Source organism: Microcaecilia unicolor, chromosome 2 (assembly GCF_901765095.1).
Source record: "Microcaecilia unicolor chromosome 2, aMicUni1.1, whole genome shotgun sequence".
NCBI classification, from domain to species: Eukaryota; Metazoa; Chordata; class Amphibia; order Gymnophiona; family Siphonopidae; genus Microcaecilia; species Microcaecilia unicolor.
In genome coordinates, this window is record NC_044032.1 from 170,304,317 (window position 1) to 170,328,368 (window position 24,052).

General features: G+C 41.3%; 1 protein-coding gene across 3 annotated transcripts in view; it reads right to left on the reverse strand.

Annotated features, from left to right (window-relative positions):
• MCC (MCC regulator of WNT signaling pathway) overlaps positions 1-24,052 on the reverse strand; it is a 571,489-nt gene that overhangs the window by 119,598 nt on the left and 427,839 nt on the right. For all 3 annotated transcript variants that reach the window (XM_030193493.1, XM_030193491.1, XM_030193492.1), the window contains exons 9-10: positions 10,156-10,304; positions 6,419-6,559 (exon numbers count right to left, since the gene is read on the reverse strand). In XM_030193493.1, the coding sequence (XP_030049353.1) occupies positions 6,419-6,559; positions 10,156-10,304 (290 nt within the window). The remainder of the gene's footprint in view (positions 1-6,418; positions 6,560-10,155; positions 10,305-24,052) is intronic.

The window sequence follows — 24,052 nt, forward strand, 5'->3', positions numbered from 1 at the left end:
TGTGCCAGAAGAAACAAATAGAATAAAACATGCTTCAAGTTATTCAGCTTAGCCACACAATCGGAGTAGTCATCAAAGAAAAAAAAAACTGCTGATGGAGTGGCAAACGAAACTTGAAAATGCATTGTATTCTCACAGAAACTGATCTCCGGAACTACTGAATTACCGGACAAGATCAAAACAGATGTCCAAGTAAGGCCTCTTGGTGCTGACACATCAAACAAACAATAGCTGTGTTGGGCAGTTCCCATAAAAAGGCCTGTCATGTTGAAATGCAAGTTCAAAATAAGAATTTATAATGCTGCTCCTGTTGAGCTGCAAATGGTAGCCTAGTTACAGGTTTACAGATCACTTTTTGCAACAATTCTGCTGCAAACTCAATACCCAAATCTCGAGCCTAGGCCTCTGCACTCCCATGCAAATTCAGTGGTGGAAGATCAGCTCAAAGAACCTTGTAATAAAAGGTATTCACTACTCAACAAGAATGCCTCTGCCAACTGCTCGGCTGCCTCCTCCACCAATGAAGAAATATTTATCATTTGTAGACAGGAAAAATCTACAGGTGTGAGGTGGTAATGAGTACAAAGCTAAAGAAAGGGATGAACATTACCATCACCATTGACACAATGATGTTACAAGGAAAGTCCTATAGTGTCCCAACTGATTTAAGGACTTATTAGTCAAACCAGCTGGGAAGACATTATTACCACAAAGAGGCAATCAAGTGGTCACTTGGAAAATAAAATTTTTAAGCTTACATAACCATACCCATACTCTACGCAGGGGTGCAATGAGACAACTATTCTTTAAATATTTTGTTAACTTACCCAGATTGGGTTTGCAAAACATAACCGGGATTCAACAGGGTTATAAGTCCCTGTTCATAAATCAAACATGTTTAATAATGAGAGTGCTACCGCCAATCCGCGACCTTTCGGAAATGACAAGCTTTATTATAAAGGTCAAAAAGACGTCAGACTCAGAAACAGAACGAAGGAAGAAGAGGACCTCGCGGAGGAGGGTTGGTGGCGGGGGGGGGGGTCGAGAGGGTTGTTGGCAGGGGGGGGGGGGGGGGTCAAAGTTGGTGGTGGCAGCGGCTGCGGGGGGGGGTGCCGACAATGGCCGGGGGGGGGGGGGGGGGTGCCGACACCTAAAATGTGCCCCCTCACCTCGGGCTCTGAACCCCCCTCCCGCCGAAGTCTGGCTATGCTCCTGCTTACACCTGATTCAGCACAAACTTCCAGTCCTCCCCCAAAAAAGATGAATCTGGACCAGAAATTCAGACCCAATCATATACAAGCCAGTGTCTGATATCACTTGGAAAGCCCTGCCATGTCTGATTAGTGGGTGCCTTCATTACTACCCAACCCTGGCCACTGAATGCCTCTCTTCTCCATACAAGTGCACTGAATAATGCATGCATGTTTGGCCTCAACACCCACAATAAAGATAACGAGTGCCGTGGCTCACTCCCGCAATGTGACAACATTCATTGCAGCCTTCCTCTTACCTCCACAATGCTGCTGCCTCTTGCTGGCATTTCAGTTTGGTCTCAGGCAACCCAGAACTGACACTCAATATCACAGCCAGCACCCCTAAGACCCAGAGTGCTTGCCTCTCTCCACACAGAAGCTCTTTTGGGCCACAGGCACCTACGACTCCACCCCGAGCCAGCATAATATAGCCAGCAGCCCCAGGATTTCCCACACTCCAATCTTGCTCACAGTGAGCATGATTTTTAATTTAGCAATTCATCTCCCTTTGCCCCACCTCTTCACTTAAACAGCTCAGTACTTTATAAAAAGCCAAATCTACCCCACAGAGGTGAACACCGTTAAAATTACCAGTGCATGCAGAAGTGGGATACAGGATGGGGCAGCGAGAGAATCCAGAGCAGGCAGCAGCCAGTGGTAATGTGAGCCTGACATCGGTGCCAGGCAAAATGGCAGAGACTATTATAAAGAACAAAATTGCAGAGCACATTCAAAAGCATGGCTTAATGAGACAAAGTCAACATGGATTTAGTAAAAGGAAATCTTGCCTCACATCTATTACATTTCTTTGAAGGGGTGAACAAACATGTAGATAAAGGTGAACCAGTTCATATTGTGTATCTGTATTTTCAAAAGGCATTTGACAAAGTACCGCATGAAAGACTCCAGAGGAAATTGAGGGTCATGTGATAACAGGTAGTGTTCTATTGTGGATTAAAAACTGGTTAAAAGATAGAAAACAGAGAGTAGGGTTCAATGGTCAGTATTCTCAATGGAGAAGGGTAGTTAATGGGGTTCCCTAGGAGTCTGTGCTGGGACTGCTGCTTTTTAACATATTTATAGATGACCTAGAGATGGGGGTAACTAGTAAGGTAATTACATATGCTGATGACACAAAGTTATTCAAAGCAGTTAAATCGCAGGAGGATTGTGAAAAATTACAAGAGGACCTTACAAGACTGGGCATCTGACATTTAATGTGAGCAAGTGCAAAGTGATGCATATGGGAAAGAGGAACCCGAATTATAGCTACGTCATGCAAAGTTCCACGTTAGGAGTCACCGACCAAGAAGGGGACTTAGGTGTCATCGTTGATACGTTGAAACCTTCTGCTCAGTGTGCTGCGGCAGCTAAGAAAGCAAACAGAATGTTAGGTATTATTAGGAAAGGAATGGAAAACAAATGAGAACGTTATAATGCCTTTGTTTTGCTCCATGGTGCGACCCCACCTCGAATATTGTGTTCAATTCTGGTCACTGCATCTCAAAAAAGATATAGTGGAATTAGAAAAGATGCAGAGAAGGGCGATGAAAATGATAAAGGGGATGGGACGACTTCCCTATGAGGAAAGGCTAAAGCGGCTAGGACTCTTCAGTTTGGACAAAAGGCGGCTGAGGGGAGATATGATAGAGGTCTATAAAATAATGAGTGGAGTGGAAAGGGTAGATGTGAAGCGTCTGTTTACGCTTTCCAAAAATACTAGGACTAGGGGGCATGCGATGAAGCTACAATGTAGTAAATTTAAAACGAAATGGAGAAAACTTTTCTTCACTCAACGTGTAATTCAACTCTGTAATTCGTTGCCAGAAAATGTGGTAAATGCGGTTAGCTTATCAGAGTTTAAGAAAGATTTGGACGGCTTCCGAAAGGAAAAGTCCATGGACCATTATTAAATTGGACTTGGGGAAAATATTTCTGGGATAAGCAGCATAAAAAGTCTTGTATTTGTGACCTGGATTGGCCACTGTTGGAAACAGGATGCTGGGCTTGATGGACCTTTGGTCTGTCCCAGTATGGCAATATTTATGTACTTATCTTCACAACAGTGGCCTAGTGGTTTGGGTGGTGGACTTTGGTCCTGGGGAACTGAGTTCGATTCCCACTTCAGGCACAGACAGCTCCTTGTGACTCTGGGCAAGTCACTTAGCCCTCCATTGCCCCATGTAAGCCGCATTGAGCCTGTCATGAGTGGGAAAACACGGGGTACAAATGTAACAAAAAAAAAAAAACAGTGAGAATCTTAAAGAGAACCTAGTAATGACAGCAGTAAGGTCAAGCTCCTGCTCTCACAGGCAGGTACCAAGACACCTGGCACTGCACAGCAAATTAAAGAAATGGAAGGACTAAAATAATTGTGTCCAACTTGTTAGGAATATTTTTTACTTTGTATTGGGTGCACTAGGCCATACCAACTTTGAGTCTCATTTGTTCAAATTCAAGGCAGCTACAGGGGCTGCCAACTCAGGGTTGTCAGCAAAGGTGATTCAAGTCATTAGTAGATGGGGTTCTACACCAAATATATCAGGCTGAAGGGCAAAGAAGGGAGGTATTGCGTCTTCTCCTTTTAGATTTCTCAAATAAGGGTGCTGGAAGAAGAATGGTCTGGATTATGGACCATTCTGGGCATTTCAGCGTAGACTTGTACGACCATATGGACTCATCTGGCCCTCGAGTCATCTGGCATGGCAACTGTGTGGATGATCTTCGTGGCATGCAATGGGACCAACTAGTTCTGGAGATGAGGACTCAAGATGAGGGATCTGTGTATTCCAAAGAAGGTTATTATTCACTTAGATTGGAATGATATTGGAAACAATATGGTAAGACAGCTCATAGAGCAAGTGAGGAAGGACTTCTCCACATTAGGAGACAGATCCCTGCTATGGCAATTGGAGGGTCTGATATTATTCCCAAGTCAAAGTTTGCAGGTGACCTATTGTGATTTAAGAGTATAAAGAAAATTGACAGACAAATTGGTGTCTGGGTAGTTGAGCAAGGAGATTTTGGATTCGCTATGACTGACTGGATGGCAGGTTGGAGGGCATTTCAAGGCTGAGGGTGTTCACTTGCCCGACATTGGTCTCAACTTATACAATGGCTTGCAGGAAGCTCTTGAACGCATCTTGGTTTCTAAACCAGTTTATGGTCGTGCTCCATTTGTGGGAGAGCTGCGAGTGGCTGGTGCAGCACTGGTTGACAGCTACTTGTGACCTGGTACTTGTGACCTGGATTGGCTACTGGGCTAGATAGACCATTAGTCTGACCCAGTATGGCTATTCTTAAGTTCTTAAGATTATTCACCCCTAGATTCCTCTGGGATGTTGAACTGATCTGGAAAAGGGGTTGAGGGAGGAATATGTTAACTGTAACCTGGGTCCCAGCCAGGAGGGGGCAATCAGCTATGTTGGGTCTGTGGCTGGCTCACTGCCCCATTACTGGTGGGAATGTGATCAAAAGGAGAGCTTGTGAGGGGAAAATTCAAGGCAGTGGAGAAGTTTGCCACCTGTTTGTTTTTGGCTCAGGTAAACTGATATATTCTAGATTGTCAAATAAAGCTGTGGCTAAGTTTAACCCAATGGCTCAGACTCTAGCATATTAATTTTTGTGTTGGGCTTGGTAATAAGAGGATAAATAGTAATTTAAAGAGGGTGGCCTGGGACTGGGGCTTACCAAGTGCCTCTATAAGAGGGAATAAATCTCAACAGCTGTAGAAATCTTCCTGGTCTGAGGTTGAGAGACGATGGCCATCAAAGGAGTAAGCATATGAAGTCTTGCTCTCCGTTTTCAGTTGAAGACGGACTTAAATGTGACATTCTTCAATCTTTGCTAGAACCCTCCTCATGCTATCCACATTATTAGGGATATCTAATTTATTGCATATTTTGGTATCATCTGCCAAGAGGCAAACATATCACTTACAAAAATGTAAAAAAGTACTGGATTACAGATCAAACACTGTGGCACACCACTGGTAACATCCCTTTCCTCAGAGTGAACTCCCATTTACCAGTACCATCTGTCGCCTTCCATTCAACAAGTTTCTAACCCAGTTAGTATGGACCCTGAAGGGATCAAACTGCAAAAAGATCACTTCAGGGTCCATACCAACAGCACTCAGTTTATTTGTAAGTCACAGAGATCTGCACCTCTATGTCTGTAGCTACGTTTCTCAGTGAAAACTAAGAACCCCTTCCCATCAACCTAACATATCCCTAGAAACAAGTCTATGAAAATGCAGGTAAGAATATATGCGATGGGGAATAATGTATTATTTTTTAAAAAGATCTTTCATTCATGTAAAATGGTTTCTGAAAATTGTCCTCTAAGCTATCTTGACTACAAACAGAGGTCAGCAGAAGTAGAACAGTAAAGTGAGCACAGATGGGAACCAAAGGAACAAAGTGGAGCCTCAAACTGATGAAAGATTTACTGAAGGACCTGACACAGCCGGTGTTCCGGCTGATTGCCTGAGCCAGGGTTCGCATTGTTACATTTCATAGTTTTACATTTGGATGTCATCTGAGTTGCTAAGGAGGCTACAACGATATGACCTCTGATGCATGAAGTCAGCCAAAACATGGGCTGTGTTGGGTCCTTCAATAAATCTTGTTTCCTCCAGTTTGAGGCTCTGCTTTGTTCTTTTGGTGCCCAACTGGGCCTCCAACACTCTACTGCCATTTGATATGTGTTGCTGCTTCCCTCTGGTTTGCTCACTTTACAACTAGAGGTCATCATTTCTGAACTAGCTTCATGACAGCTGTGAAAGACACTTCCAAAACAGATTTGGTTAAAAGCACACCAAGCAATAATGTTGGCACAGAGATATGCAAAAGAAGAAAACTTAACCTCATACTACCCATTTGCTAGACTTCATGCGCTCAGACTTAAGACATGATTCTCTGGGCCACCAGTACGACAGCACAATAAAAGATCCTGTCCAGCATCACATTTAGTGATGGAGGTGCACCAAGTGAAAGCATTATGCTTTATTATGGACCCGCATCTCCAGGTTGGCAGGGGTTGATATCTCTTATGCCTGTTTTTTCACGTTCTGTAGGGCACGTTGGTTATTGTGCTAAAACACATTCATACCCAGGTCTTGCAGCCCCTTCTGTACGGGACAGTCCTACGGGCCAGGCATTTACCTGTATTGTAATGCTAGCCTCAGTGCTGTGGCATTGGATTCGTATTTCCCCACCAGCATACTCATCCTTTCAGCATTGCTCTTACATTCTTCCAGCGTTATTGTTAGCAAATCATTCTGGGATTTTAAGTGCTCAATTCGACTGCAAAAAGATAACAAAAAGATTACCACCTTCTAAGCTTCATATATAAAACTTACAGCAAAGATGCATTCTCTTTTCTAAAGCTCAAAAATGCTACAATGTCAGAGGCTCTTTGAACTAAAGTACTTTCCAAATAACTATAGCTAAATCCCCAAATTCCAGGCAGCAATAATCCAGATGGTACTAGTGATATAATTTCTCATTGTAGCTTGAGCACAGGTTTAGATCCACTCAAGCATACTTTAACAAGCTGCTCTTGACATTTAGGGTTGCCTGAATGATAACGAAAGGAAAAATGTGTGCATTTCTGCTTTTTATTATTATTATTACTATTTTTTAATATACAGAGTACAAGAGGTGAAAGAAACCCTGGCAGCAGGCAACTGATCAGACAACAAAAAGTATGCATCAGCTCAAAACTCAGCTGCTTTTTCATTTGTTTGGCTGTACATTATTACTTTGCATCATATTGTTGTCACCATAAGGGCTGCTGACAGACTTTAAAGTGACAGAGGATGATCAGAGTAACTTGACCTGGCTGGTCCAGAAAATGTTATCTTGAATTTAATTTTCAAAACAGACAGCAGTGAACACATTTGAACAACAGCTGGAGTCAACAGTGTATATTTCTTTGTTTTTCAACAAAGCATAAGCCCAAAAGCAGGATTCTGAACAAAAATATCCAAAATTTCCACTTAATATTAAAGATGAGGGACCCGCAGACCAGGAGCCCATGCCAGATAAAACTGGCTATAATTTATCTAGCTCTAAAACTGTCATCAGTCCCGTTGATATTTCATCAGTCCATAAATCAAATGTGCAACTATGCAAAATGTTTTCATCACCATTAATAACACAGAAAAATAAAAAGTGAGTTTCTTCTATCAATACAAAATGCTAAAAAAAATCATATGGCTGCCAATATAAATGAATGCCAACTGTGCAGCACTTCAAACAAACAGAGGATGGGCTATTTGGCCTTTATCTGCCGTCATGTTTCTAAGGTAGGAATTATAAGTTTATTGATTGAAATTTATCAGTTTGAGAAATTCGCTGTTCTCATATTTTGCACTGTACAGGAGGAAATGCATCTCTATTTCTCTGGTGCTGCACTGCAGTTTAAATTTTGTGTATAATAGTACTTTTAGTTTATGGTCTCTTATTCTGTGTTTGAAGAGGTGCTATCTGGTGGATTGGTGGGGATGGATGTTGGGAGTATGTTGGCCAGTGTTATCATCCCACATGAGAAGATATTTGTCAGCCCTCCCTCAACCCTCTTGGACCCAAAGCTGTCTTTTTATATGCTCAATGGCTAGTAAAAAAGGGTGTGGCTAAAGTACAGAAGTCACAGATAGTCACCTCACCCCCTAAGTTTGGCCTTATGAGTACTAGCACCTTATTTCCTAGAAAAAAAAAAGCACTGACAATAGGTAACTTTACAAGCTCTGTAATACAGGTGAAATGTGCTTATTTGCAGTCCCATGTGCATGCTCAGGTAGAGGGACTGAACTATTCTGCACCTATTTCCTGATCAACTGGAATACAGACTGCTGCAGCCATTGATTCTTGAGGTAACTGCAGAAAGCACAACATTTAAGTAGATTTTCGTTGGGCAATTATGCATGAACTTAGAAGAGAAGAATTAGAAGCTGTGGCCTGATTGTTGCCCGAGATGAAGGGTTGCATTTGGAACTTGGGCGCATATGTTTTTGGAATGTCCCTACCGTCATGAACTTTGGAGATGTATGTTGGTTCAGTTGAGACAAATAGTGGGTGGGGGGATTGAGTGGTCCTATGATCTCTTATTACTGGGAAACTGGGAGGGGAAGAAGAAATTGGCCACAGGTAAAGAGATTTATATGTGCAGTTTTACTTTACATAAACTTATATTAAAATACTGGATCAAGGAAGAAATCCCATAATTGACTCACTGGACATGTCAAATGCTCCAACTGGCTCAGTATGAGCTTTGGCACCTGCCATGGCACGGCAGACTAACTGCTACCTCTCAAAAATGGATTTAGGCTACACTACAGACTCTTATGGTGCCAGGTGCTAATGACTGCTTATTTTGATCTCTAAGGGAGATAGCCCATATCAGCCCCTTGGATTGTTCCACGAGTCACTGTTGCTGTGGTGGAAGGAAGCCTTGCTTTGGGGGGGGGGGGGGGGAGGAGCTGTACATGTGGTGTGTGCATGCAGTACGTGTGTGCTGGGGTTTCAGGCGTTATCTAAAATCCTTACAGTAAGTTGGTTGGCATATGGGTGCTCCCCTGGATAAGAAACCACCAGGGACCATATTGTTTTCCCTTTATGTATTGTTGTTTGTACTTAGATTGCAATGCTGTTCACATTCCTTTATTGTTTTGTCTTGCTTGTACAATTCTATTGTTAAAAAAAATATAATCAAATATACAACCCTCCAGCAGCTAAGTTTTCTACTGCTATATAAGAAAAGTCCTGACCTTAAGAAAGCAGTGTGAAACACTGGCCAATGTTGGTCTTCTAGATACATTTATGATAATAAAGACTGTGTACAAGACTTCTGACTCCTTGGTGTATGTTGGAAGAGCCATCCTTACACCCCTACTCCACTATGACCTGGAACCGAATATCCATAATGCTGGTAGCAGCTAAAAAACAAAACAAACAAAAAAAAAACCTCACCACTGCCAGCTGAATATCTACCCCTGAATATTTAAGTTAACAAGAATAGGGGACATAACTGACTCCTTGGGAATACCACACTTCAGAAACAAGAAGATCTATTCTGCAAAAAAAAAAAAAAGAACTACTTAGAAAACAGTTTCCCTATCAACTGGTCCAACAGGATCTGGTGGTCCACCATAAAAAATGCAGAGGTCAGACCCACAAAACACACAACAAAATGAGTCCCTTTATTCAAGAGCCTATGGAGCTTCTCAGCTACAGCCAGTACAGCATCTCAGCGGTGTGAAATGACCAAAATCCATAAAGGACAATAACAATACCTTTACTGGTTTCCAAAAATTAGTCATGCTAACAAGCAATAGCTCTTTCAATTAACCTTCTCATAAAAGGTATGTTAGATAATGGGCAATAATTTACTAAAGGACTGGGATCTTAATAGTTTCTTCAGAAGAGGCAGATAATCTTCAAAGATTTAGAAAAACAACTCAGTCAAACAAGCATCAATTTATTAAATGCCATTGGTAATACAATTAACATCTGCAACTCTAACCAGCCACTCAGGACACTGGTCCAGTTGATAAATAGTGTTTCATAAAGTTATTAACAATGCAAGAGCAGATTCTTCCTAACCACATATAGTGATGTGATGTGACACGAGTTCAAGTCCCCTGGTCCATTAGGGACTGTTGGGCTAGGCTAGGGGAGGTGATGCACTTTTAGCCAGGTGGGAATGGGATGGGAAAGATTACCACCTCCTCTTATGGCGGCCCCTGTCAGTTAATAAAATACCACCAAGTACACATCTCATCAGAGATGTCCCTACAGCTCTGGGTGGTTGAAGATGGAAAATGGGAAAAGTAGAGAAGAGAAAATGTGGGTGTGTGTGTGGGGTGTTTGAATAATCATCTGTACACATTCCAACTTACCTATTTAGTCTCTCTGTTTCCACTTCAAATTCACGGATTTTGCTTTCAGAGATGGCAGAGCCATGAGAGTAAAGAGTCTGAAAGATTTCCTGGATATTGGAACAGTCTTGCAAAGAATGGGCCAAATGCTCAGCCACACTACTGGACACCTGCATAAAGGGGTTTATGAACAAATGGCATATAAAACATCCAGGTCATGCTTCATCTCAGTCCTTATTTCCTACTTCACCCCATCCTGCACAACACCCTCCTCATTCTGTAACAGGTTGCTTAAAGTCAGGCGCCAAGTGCATGCATAAGTTTTACAATAATAGCACTTACATGTATGATTGTTACACTCGCGCGCCTAAGTGCTAGACATGTGCTCAATGGTATTCTGTAACACAGATGCGCAACTCACTTAGCATATAAATGTAAGGGGGAGTGCATGTGGGCGTGGCGCATAACTTACAGTATTCTGTAAGTTACGCAAGTCAAAGTGCCACATTTATGCCTGATACTGACACTACATAAGTGAGTGTCCAGATGCCATTCCAGAATTAGCACTTAGCATGCTGCACCTTGGTACCTAACTTTTGGCACCCTTTATAGACTAGCCCCCCTGTATGCTCAAGCTCTTCCACACCTCAAAGGTTTTCCCTCACCTTCTTTTACCTTGGGAAGTCTTTCAATACATCAGAGATGCTCTCTGTGCCCCTCTGCATCCTGCCTGCCTGTCTGCTTTTTCAGCAAGACATCATATTAGTCTTAATAAACCACCACCTCCATAGAGAGAGAGAATATGACAGCAGGTAAGGACCTTAAAGCACTTTCAAGTCATATGATTCCCTTCCTGGTTCACTGTCATAGACCCCAGTTGATCTCTGACCCTCTTTACTTCTACGCATCTAAGAATCATCTGATTTCTACCGTGCCTTTGTAAATTCTGTCTTTGGTAATTTTATTTATTTATGGTACGCTTATATCCCACATTTTCCCACTCTTTTAAAAAAGAGGAAGCCTGATGGATGGATTAAGCATAAAAACTTTTATGATTATATACCCAAGACAGCAAAGAACCAAAATAACAATGATGACGAAAACATGTCTTGGATAATAAGTGATCTTCTACAAGCTTTCATGTTTTTATGGATAGCAACTAGGATACATCTTTAGAAGTGTGGACTGAGGTAAGTAGGTAGACAGAATAGGCCAAATGATCTTTATGAAGGTAATTTTCTAAAGGTCAGCCATGCAGAAAAGGTCTGTCAGAAAACTGCATGCCTGTAAATGCACGTAAGTGTACATTTGAGAGGCTGCACATAGGCATTCCTGGGGCACAGTTCAGGTAGAGCAGAGCATTTTTTTTTATAGAATATGCAGATACATGCATACAGCACATCTTGTCTTCACTATTATTTAACATTTTTCTTAGTCCATTAGCCCTTCTTATTCAAGGTTTCAGAGTCAGTACCTTTTTCTCTGCAGATGACTTAATAGTTCACTACCTTTCTCCAATTGTTCTGGATTTAACACCTTTACAATCGCTGTCGAACCTTGGTAATTGTTACAAACTTTTTCTGAACTGGAAAAAGATTGACAGCTTGCTAGATTATAGATCATTCTGTTATCTCCTCTTTAGCTCTCACACTATTTGGTATCCCTTTTCAGACAGCAGACTACCTACATATTCTCACAGCCTTTTCTGGGGTGACTCCCAGATCCACCCAGGACCTATGCTCCAGGTGCTATGCACTTCCACCAGCTGCCTTCCAGGTGCTGTGGAGGACTTGCAGCCTATCTGCATATCCTCACAGCCTTCTCCGGGGTGACTCCCAGGTCTGCCATGATCCACCCAGGCCATGTGCTCCAGATGTCTGGTGCTTCCACCAGCTGCCTTCCAGATGCTGTTGAGAACTTGCAGCCCATCTGCATATCCTTACAACCTTCTCCAGGGTGATTCCTAGGTCCACCCAGCGACTACGCTCGAGGTGCCTAGCCTTTCCACCAGCTGCCTTCCAGGTGCTGTGAAGAATTTGCATCCCATCTGCATATCCTCACAAACTTATCTGGGGTGACTCCCAGTCCACCCAGGGCCTATACTCCAGGTGCTGTGTGCCGTTAAAACATCTTCTCTGTACTACTTGTACTTTCTTTCTGCTATTTCTTATGGCTCCAGTACAGTTTCTTTTCTTGGTACTTTTCCCTTCCCAATTTCTTTCTCCATCTGAAACTACTGTATACTGCAGGAACACATTGCCCACCTTCTGCTTTCATCATTTCACCGTCCCTTTTGTCGTCTCCCTTCTAAATATCCTTCTTTTCATTCAACCATCTCCATTCTCACTGAGTACATCTCATCTTTGTCTTGTTATGCCTTTCCTACTCTTCTCTGTACTCTCTTGCTCTTTTCTCCTGCTCTCTGCTGGGGATATCAATCCCAATCCTGGTTGTCTACATCAGCTCTCATCCTATTCGTGAAGGTCACACAGAGATGTCTCCAATCTAATTTCTGCTCCTCTCCTCTTCTTTTCTGCCTCTCTCATGTGCTCTGTGGAATGTCCACTCTGTCTGCAACAAACATTCCTACATCCACGACCTCTTTATATCTCATACTTTCCATCTGCTTGCTCTACCAACTCTACTTCAGCTGCGGCCCTATGCCAGTCTTATTTTCTCCCATACTCCTCGCCTGGTTGGCTGTGGAGGTCACCCTCTTGTAGATTTCAACCTCTTCTTTTACTTCAGTCTCACTAATTTCTTCCTTCAAAGTCCACTCCATCTGTCTATTCACTCCTCTACCTCTCTGAGTAGCAGTCATTTATCGACCCCCTGTTAAGTCCCTTTCTTCCTTTCTCACTAACTCCTGGCTTTCCTTCTTTCTTGAACCTTCATTACCTTCCCTCATTCTTGGGGATTTTAACTTTCATGCTGATGATCCCCTCTGACTCTTATGTTTCTCAGTTTCTCACTTTAACATCCTCTTTCAATCTTCAACTGTGCTCCATTACCCTCTACTCACCAGAATGGCCACTGTCTTGATCTTTTCTTCTGCAACTGCTCACACTCACCTCAGCTCTTCCCCTCTCTGACCATCAGCTTTCACACCCTCCCCCCTAGTCCCATCCAATCTCCATCAATACATTTAGGAATCTTCAGGCTATTGACTCTTCTATTTTGCCCTCCAGTGTTTCAAACCTCTTGTCTACCACTACGTTATCCAAGTCTGTCAATAAGGTTGTCTCTTCCTATAATAATATTCTCTGCTCTGGATACTCTCATTCCTCCCATTCCCCGTTCTGTAAGGTGTACCAAACTCCAGCCTTGGCTGACCTCTAGAATCAGCTACCTATGTTCCTGTACCTGATCTGCTGAACGCCTTTGGCTGAAATCCCGTGCCCATGAGGACTTCATACATTTCAAATTCTTGCTGACCTCCTTCCAGTCTGCTCTTTCACTTGCCAAACAGGAGGTGCTACATCCAGTTGACAAACTCTCTTGCCTCAAACCCTCAACGTCTCTTTGCCACACTGAACTCTCTCCTCAAAGTGCCTACACCTCCAACTCCCCCATCACTTTCTCCCCAGACTCTGGCTGAGTACTTTCATGTTAAGGTTCACAAGATTAACCGTGAATTCTCAACTGTCACCTCCACCTCTCCTTCCCTCAGTCCATTCTCTGAACCCTCCTCAAACCTCCTTTTCTGAAATCACTGAAGAGAAAATTGCACAGTTTCTTTCCTCCTCCAAACTAACTACCTATTCCTCTGATCCTTTTCCCATCCACCTACTTAGCAATATCTCTACTACCGTCATCCCTTCTAGCTGTCATATCCTCAATCTTTCACTTTCCATAGCAACTGTTCCTGATGCCTTCAAACATGCTGTAGTTACACCACCCCTCAAGAAACCTTCATTGGACCCAACCTATCCTTCCAACTATTGTCCCATCTCCCTCCTCCCTTTCCTATCCAAGATACTGGAATGTGCTTGTTCATCGCAGTTGTCTTGACTTTCTTTCATCTCAAGCTATTCTTGATCCACTTCAATCTGGCTTTCACCCTCTTCAACTAAAACAGCCCTTGCTAAAGTCTCCAATGACCTGTTCCTGGCCAGATCCAAAGGTCTCTATTCTATCCTCATCCTTCTCAATCTATCTGCTTCTTTTGACACTGTTGATCACCGCCTACTCCTTGATACGCTGTCCTCACTTGGATTTCAGGGCTCTGTTCTTTCCTGGTTTTCTTCTTATCTCTCCCATCACACTCTTCGTGTATACTCTGGTGGATCCTCATCCATTTCTATCCCACTATCAATTGGTGTACCTCAGGGTTCTGTCTTGAGGCCTTCTTTTCTCCATCTATACTTCTTCCCTTAATGCTCTGATCTCATACCATGGTTTTCAGTATCACCTTTATGCTGATGACTCCCAGATCCACCTCTCCACACCAGAATTTTCAGCAGGAAATTTCAGCAGCCTGCCTGTCTGACATTGCTGCCTGGATGTCTCACCGCCACCTGAAACTAAATATGACCAAGACAGAGTTTCTTATCTTTTCCCATTTTATCTCTGTGGATAACACTCTCATCCTCCCTGTCTCATCAGCTAATATCCTTGGGGTCATCTTTCACTCCTCTCTCTCTTTCTCTGCGCACATACAACAGACTGCTAAAACCTGTCGTTTCCTTCTATATAATATCACCAAAATTTGTTTTTTTCCTTTCAGATACACTACCAAATCCCTTATCACCGCTCGCTTAGACTATTGCAACTTGCTTCTCACAGATCTCCCACCAAGCCCTCTCTCTCCCCTTCAATCTGTTCAAAATTCTGCTGCATGACTTATATTCTGCCAGTGTCGTTATTCTCATATTAACCCTCTCCTCGTCATTTCATTGGTTCCCTAGCCATTTCCGCATATAGTTAAAACTCCTCTTATTGACTTACAAGTGCATTCACTCTACAACTCCTCAGTACCTCTACACTTCCATCTCTCCCTACACTCCTCTCCAGAACTCAGGTCATTGGGTAAAACTCTCTTTTCTGTACCCTTCTCCTCCACTGCCAACTCCAGATTCCGTTCCTTTTACCTTGCTGCACCATATGTCTGGAACAAAATTCCTGAGCCAGTACATCAAGCTGAATCTCTGGCTGTCTTCAAATCTAGGTAAAAAGCCCACCTTTTTGATGTTGCTTTCAACTCCTAACCCCTATTCACTTGTACAGTACCCATGTCTGTTTTTATAATTTCCACCTTAGTATTTGTCCTGTTTGTCTGTACCGATTTGATTGTAAGCTCTTTCGAGCAGGAACTGTCTCCATGTTCAAGTGTACAGCACTGCGTATGTCTAGTAGCGCTATAGAAATGATTAGTAGTAGTTGTGGATTTAGGATTGCTGTTTCATAAACAAGTCTTTTACAACTTCAAAAAGGGATTCCTAGCCCTGTGGCTACTTCACTCTTTCTGCAGTTATCTGGACTTCTTTGTACACCCTTACTCATACTTTAATTTCAAGTTTCATTATTGCAATATAGTGTATGCTGGTATTGTTCAACCCCACATTAAATTGTTCAATCATTGCACAATACAGCAGCAGCTTGTTTTCTGAGCCAGCTCTACAGTTTGACCGAGTTATTCCCTTGTCTATTAGCTTCCTACACCATTCAGGATAAAATTTAAGGTCTTCTCATTGGCACACAATTGCCTCTCCATATTTGTGTGCAACTAGTACTTCTTACACTCCAGGGGAAGCCCTTCACTGTCTTAATGAACATCGTTTGTTCCTCCCCGCCCCCCCCATCCTGAGTCTACAAAACATTCAGCATTTTTATTTTTGGCTCCTAAATTATGGAATGAGATATACTTACTTGCTAAATATCTTTCAACAGAATTCAAAATTGGCCTTTTTTTTTAGAACAGACATTTGGTGTATAGCCACCTGGATCTTGAGACAGGGTGTTTTACTTCTGCTTAATTCTGTTCTTTTAACTTTTATGTTTAATTTGTTTATTGATTTTCAACTTTTCAAGTTTACAAACTTGTTTAGAAAAATTGGATATAATGAGGTTACAATATAAGAAAATGTATTATACATGAAAATTCCCTCAAACCAATACAAGTCCACAAGTGGGGAGTTCAAAATACGAACATCATTGAAGATATATTAATAGGAAATAAACAATTTCAAAAAGAGTGGCAGAAGTGTACAGAGGACATTATATTCCAATTTCAAACAACATCATTAGTTGGAATTACTATTCCAACAGTCTTCCTAGATGTAATAAATGTCTCGAGTTGGGATGGATCATAAAACACAAATTTTTCAGAGTGGTATGTGACCAGACACTTGCACGGAAATTTTAAAAAGAAAGTCGCTCCCAGCTGAATCGTTTCCTGCTTTTTTTGAAGAAATCTTTTCCGGCGCACTTGTGTGTCCTTTGATATATCAGGATATACACTAATTTTTAACCCTTTGAAAATTTTTTCACGATTTTTATAAAACAATTTTAATATCCATAGTTTGTCAGAAGACAAAACAACTGTAGCCAATAACGTGGCTGGTATTACTTGTTCAGAATCTGAGGTTTCTAAGAAAGCTGTAACATCCAAAGGTTGATTTTGTAATATTTGTTGCTGTCTAGATGGAAGATAAAAAACTTGCGCTAAAGGAGGTATGTTTTCTTCACTGATCTGTAAGATATCTTTAAAGTATGTTTTCAGCATCTCTCTAGGAGCCACATTATCCAACAAAGGAAAATTTATAAATCGCAAGTTATTACTTTTTGAAAAATTTTCCATTGTCTCTGCCTTTCTTCTTAAATTAATTAAGTCTTTCACCATATTATTTTGAACTTTTTGCAGTCGTTGTACTTCTTTATCTTGTTTCTCAACTTTAACATTCAATTGCTTTACCTTCTCCTCTATACAGACAACTTCCTGTTTCACTTTTTGAATCTGAGGAATTAGTGCTTTGCCCAAATCTGCAATAAGTGTCCACAAACAGTCTAACGTAACTTCGGGAGGTTTAACTTGAAAAACTGCAAGTGAAAAGTCACGTACCCCCGTTTGTTGTAAGGAAATTCCTTCCATAGTCGAGGCATTTTGCTCCTCAATTGATGTTCCAGCCTGTGAGTTCAATTCAGCTCTTTGATGATCTTCATGTGTCTCCCGTCGTCCGTCGTCTATCCCCCGTTCTAGGGTAAGACTCGGAGATGCCATATCTAGAACTTCAATCTCACACGGCATTGGAGGGGGAGGGGGTGTTCGAGCGTCGGGGCTTAGAGAAACTTCCAGCTCTAAGGTCTCCTGCGCTCCTTCAACCAGCACAGGAGACAACAGCGAGCCGCTCACCGGCGTTCTGGCGTCCAAAACTCGCTGCAAAAAAGAATCTATCGGACCGCTTCGAGTTGGGGTACTAAGCCGCTGGGAGGCTGTAGCAGCAGCTTTCCCCCTTCTCTTAGGCATTTTTAAGGTATGGCTAACACAAGAAGCCTTTAGAAAGGAAAAAATCGCAGGAGCGTCTGTAACACGTCTGCTCTACTCGGCGGCCATTTTGAACTCCAGCGGGGGAGTTCTTTTAACTTTTAATGTTATGCCTCTTCAGTGAATGCTTGGATTCTATCCTATCAAATTTTTGGTATTCTTTTCTTTTTCTGATTTTAGCCTGTAAACTGTTTTGGTCTGCTTCTTGGTGACAGCAGTACAGAAAAATCTCTGAACAAATTTACACCATTTTTGGACCAAGTACAAATCTCTGTACTGCTGGTTCTGGTTATGTGTGTCTACACTGAAATCTTCTGCCCAGTGTGCAGCAGAAGCAAAAAAAGCAAACAGGATGCTAGGAATTATTAGGAAAGGGATGGAAAATAAGACCAACAAAACTCGAATGCCTCTGCATCACTCCAAAGTGCGACCTCACCTTGAGTACTGCATGCAATTCTGGTCTCTGTATCTCAAAAAGGATATAGCGGAATTAGAAAAGGTTCAAAGAAGAGCGACCAAAATGATAAATGGGATGAAACTCTTTTCATATGAGGAAAGGCTAGAGAGGTTAGGGCTCTTCAGCTTGGAAAAGAAATGGCTAAGGGTGGATATGATAGAGGTCTACAAAATAGTGAGTGGTGTAGAATAGGTAAACGTGAATCAATTTTTTTACTCCTTCAAAGAGTACAAAGACTAGGGGACACTCAATGAAAGGGTAAAGGGTAATACTTTTAAAATGAATAGGAGAAAATATTTTTTTACTCAACAAATAGTTAAGCTCAGGAACACATTGCCGAAGGATGTGGTTACAGTGGGTAACATATCTGGGTTTAAAAAAGGTTTAGACAAGTTCCTGGAGGAAAAGTCCATAGTCTGCTATTGAGATAGACGTGGGAGAAGCCACTGCTTGTCCCTGGGATCGGTAGCATGGAATCTTGCTATTATTTGGGATTCTGCCAGACCTGGATTGGTCAATGTTGGAAGCTGGATATTGGGCTAGATGGACCATTGTTCTGACTTGGGCAAAGCTTATGTTCACATAGGTGCATAAATTGACTTTATAAAATAGGCACCTTCCTGGACATGAAGCAGTGTGTCCTGTTATAAAACTACCCCCAAACCCTGTCATTTTTGTTATTATGGCTTCAGTGTCTCTACATTGTGATCTATCACCATATTGTTCTTAAACCTGCCCTATCATCATTCTCATGTGCATCTCTCCTCCTTTTCCTTATATGATTTATATACTCATTTGGACAGGGAACTGCCTTCCTAATATAGTATGATTTAAACCATTCATTCACTGTATACCTATACTGACTTATCTATGGTTACCTTGCAGAGTGCTAAGAATAATGCCCTGGGCTACAAAATACAATTAGAATCATACAAATGACTAATTAACTGTAAACCTTACACTGCAGAATTTCTACTCTCCTCAATATATCAACATGTCTGCTCCTTGGCTTTACTGTTCAGCTAACTACTCATCATCATTTGTTTTCTTTTCATTTCATTTCTGCTTATTACAGACAATAATGCACCTCACTCTTTAAAATTTAGTCTTCCCTAAGCTCTGCACATTGCATTTATACTTTGGCTCTGTTGGAGTGGTACAATAGTAAACTGTTTTCTAAATAGGGCTGTGGAGTTGGTACACTGAACCTTTGATTTCAATTCTATTTTTCTACTGTCTAGTTCTTACTCATACTCATAGAGCCGTCTTCTCAACAGAAGGTTATGTGATTTTAAGACTTTGCATTTTCCCACACCAAAAGGGGTTAAATATAAATCTTTTCTTAATCATAATTTCTGGTATCAAGCACGCTGTATATAGAACACTATTCCTAGACATATTAGAATTATTCACAATTATTCAATATTTAGGAAAATGTTAAAAGTATTTGCTTAAATAATGTGCACCGGTGCATTGTTAGTTAGTTCGTATTGATTTGTGATTCCCAGTAATTGACTGGTTTTCTTTATATGTAATCTGAATACAGCTTACTAGGTGTTTGCGGAAAATAAGAATATTTGTAATGTAATATGTACAGTAAACCTAAGAGAAATTCAGTTACAGAAACATAGGCTATTTCTTTATGTACAAAAATAGGACTAATTCACCAAAACATATATTTAAAGTTTGAACAAAGAACCTGAACAAAACAATGCTGTCAAATAAAAATATGCAATACACTGTTACACACTTGATAGTTTTCATCTATAAGTAATTCAAAATAATAAACAACCAAATACAGAAAAGCTGGTATTCAAGGAAAAAAAAAATCATGATAATTATCAAAACCTTTACGTTATTGTAATATATGCAGCTAAGTCCACAAATTGGGGAATCCAATAGCACACTGGAGAAATTTTGTAATAAAACTTTGAAGAATTTGTCCTCAGAAAAAGAATGTCTAATTATTCTCAGAGCAGAGAACAACCTCTGAACACTAACTTGAGTTGATGGTAAAGCAGTAACCAACAGAGCAACATTTCTAACAATTTCAGGATATAAAGGAAAGGCTGTTTGCACTTTTAGTGCAAGTGAGAAATTAAGTTGAAATTTACTCAGTTTGTCCTCTGTGTGTTTGGAGGAATGTTTCTATGTGGAGAAGCTTTACATGCTTTCTGATCCAGGTATTTATCAAAATTAAGTTTATCCTCAGTTGGGGATGTCTTCCTGAATGTAAAATCTGGGTTAAATATTTTAGAAACATGGGCATCAACTTTTAAGTTGAAGCTGAACATCTCCTGATACCTTACACAGCACTCCTTTCCTTTTAGTCAGCTGTTAATCATCCAGAAGAATCCGGTGCTTTGGGCCTATATACACAGCTGCCAAATAATTGTTGTGCCTCTCCATTTCATTGAAGCAGAAATGCCATCTGCAATTAACCCTCCTTTTTGGGACAGATGAAACATCAGGTTCTTTCACTCCTTCATGAACATACCTGGAGTTAAATCCTCAGCTTGTAATTTTTTAGTCACTGTAAATGGGCGACAAAGCAACTCTTCCAATTCTGTCACCTGTATCTACTTTCATTTAGCATCACTTGAGTACTGGTCATGTCCACAAGAAAGGGTTTCAGATCAAGCAAGCGCTGAATTAAGTAGGTACTGCCCCAGTGTGAGGCTTGATCAATAATTGCCCCTTTTCTGTCTTGTATCTTCAAAATGGAATCAACTTTAGATGTTCTGGCTGAAACAACTACTTTCCCCACCTTGCCAATCAGAGCAGCAGCATGCCCTTCTTGCAGACTGTCTCTTACTGTCAGCTGCAGTGTGTGTACAATACAGTACATGTGGTGAATTTGGGAGAGTTTTGAGGCAGCTACCACAAGATCACCTAAAAGATCATCATTTTGTTGTTGTTCTGTAGCAACTCCAGCTTGTTCCTCCTTTAAAGGAGTGTGTGCTCTTCAATTTCAAACATTCCAATATCTCTGAAGTGTTCTTCTAGAGGCTGCTCATTTTCATTGTCTGCATTCATTAGTTTAATTGTAAGTAGCATGTTGGAAGCACTGTCAGTTACAATACATAGAAATTGTTCTTTAAGTTTATAATCTTGCAGAACCTCTTCCACTAAGAACTGGAAAAGCTTGCTGGTATGATAAGCTTCTGTGTCTTTTACTGCCAGTGTCTTGGTAACTATTTAATTCTTGTTGCAAACAAATCAGACACTGATGGCAAAGTAGTCACAGCTTTGAATACTTCTGGATGAAAGTGATGTACATGTCTTTTCAGACTGAAAGCTCTTGTAGGAGGCATTTTTATCACTGCCTGAATATGTGCTGATCTTGGCATCACAGCATTTGTCTTCATCTGGGTCCTGTTTCATACACTGACACACAAAATATTTTCCCTCTTGAGTTATTTATATTTACTTATTTTCAAAATTTATATACTGTCTACAGCTAAGTGGTTTCCAAGTCAACAAACACGATTATAAAAACAAATAAAATACAACACAAATACCAAAAGAAAGTGCCACTCCAACCATCCTACCAGAAACAATCATTACAAAAAGGCCTCCACAAAAAACTGGGTCATCAGCAACTTCTTAAATTGCAGCACACCAGCACATAAGCCTAACTCTCCTGCTAGTGCATTCCACATCTGAACTTCCACTACCGAAAAGGCAGACATTTTCGTTAGGGTAAAATGCTGAAATACAGCTGACTCTATGGGAAGCTTCTTTGACATTATGAATTTATATTAAAAAAAATTGTCAAACAAAATACCATACAGCAGGGGAAGGCAGGAAGGAAAGTGTCTGCATCCTAGCTACTGCCTCCCCCTGTAGCCTATTGGCTAGCTGTGTCTGACCAATAGGCTGTAGGGAGAAGAGGGAGCTGCTGCAGCCTCTTGGCTGGCTGTGTCTGATTGATGGGCTGAAGAGAGAGGAGGAAGCTTCTGTAGCCCAGGATACAGAGACTTCCTGCATGAGCTGCCAATGGGAAGTGATGCAGACAGACACTGTAGAAAGGAGGGAGACAGATAACTTTATTGGTATGACAGTTTTACATGTGTTGCCAAAAGTAAAATGTTACACAGTTAGCATGAAAAGGACAAACACTGGGAAAAAGATACTGCTGTGAAGGGATGAGAAAGAGGTAGAAAGGATCTGTAAGGGGAAGAGAAGCTGGGTGATAAGGACAGGGGCTGGGAGTGGAGCTATGTGAAAGAAATAGAAACAGCCTGTGAGAAACTTGGAAAAGGAGCATAGGCTGTAAAAAGGGGAAGGGAGCTGGCAGAGAGGAAGGGGAGCTGGTAAAGGGGAAGCACAAGCTGCAGAGGGAAGAGAAGCTAGAAGATATGGAGAGTATGTAGGTGGGATTGGGAAAAGAGGGGCTGAGAGGCTATGTGTGTGTTGGGGAGGGTTCATGGTGAAGATAAAAGACAAAGGTGAGAAAGGGCGAGAGAAGTTGCAGGGAGACAGACTATGAATAGACTACACACATGGAGGAAATAAATTATGAAGAATGAGTATAAGACTAAGTGTGAGGGAGACATTTGTTGAAATGTACTCAATTTCTTCTCTGTGGGTTCAGTGGAATCCTTTGCTATGCAGAGATGCTTTGCATGCTCCTTCTGATCCAGATATCTTTCAAAATCAAATTCATCCTCTGTTGATGTTAAGTAGATACTGCCCCAGCGTATAGCTTGATCAATTGCCACTTTTCCAGCACATCCCTTCAAAATGGAAACAACTTTAGATGTTCTGGCACCAATAATTACATTCCTCACTTTGTCAATCAGAGCAGTTGCATGTCCTTCTTGCAGACTGTCTCTTACTGCCAGCTGTAGAGTATGCACAACACAGTGTATGTAATATCTGTGAAGTTTTCTGGTTCTTTGCCTGGCTGGAAGATCTTGGCATCACAGCATCTGGGTTCTGTGCTGACACACAAAGTATTTCCCATCTTGAGTTATGGTGAGATGCTTAAATACAGCTGACTTCATGGGAAGCTTCTTTGACATTATGAATTTATATTTAAAAAAATCATCAAGCAAAATTTCAAATATGCCTCCTTCCCTTCCTTTCAGTTACAAGCCGAAGAAGCTAATGAAGGACTGAGGTGGGTGATGGTCTTAAATAACAGCCATCAATCAATCAGAGAACATGTCACATCAGGTTGGTGAATTTCTATTGATTAATGGCCCTGGAAAAAGTGAATTGATATTAGGCTTTAAACAGGACAAAATAATATGTAAGTATAAAATGATAAATTTAACCATATATTATTATTATTGTTACATTTGTACCCCGCACTTTCCCACTCGAGGCAGGTTGATTTCCTAAACCTAACAGCAATGTGTGAAGCTCAATCTTCAGCAAGGAAATAAGGTGAGATGCACACGGCTCAGATGCCTGGTAAGATGGCATCTCGTCAGACTTCCCTAACACTGGCCTCTGTGTCACAGTTGGATTCGGCGTTTTCCACCTTGGAATCTCACTCTGCCTTGACCTGAATGGGGTTTTCTACAGAATTAAAACAATTTATCACTGAAATAAGAGACAAGATTAAATCGACATGGGATGAGATCCTAGAATGCATTGATGTGGTGAGCGTGGACCTTTGAAAATTAGGGGGGCCACATGGAGGATCTGGAAATTAAAATGGAGGACAAAGCTGGTGTATAGCTAACTCATACGAGAATGGATAAACTGGAGGCTCAATATAATGACTTGGTGTAAAAATTAGATGACCTGTGACCTGGGGACGTAGGAAGAATTTACGATTCCAGGGGGGTCCCAGAAGGGGGTGATACTGAAGATGTACCTATTTACTGTGTATGCCCTTTGTGTGCAGTTGCTTGGCTCTACTGGAGACATGGCATCTATAGAGCTGGAGCATGCTCATCATTCTCTGGGGAAGGTTCTGATAAACCCCAGGACATCATTGCTCACTGATCGGGAGCTACTTTTAT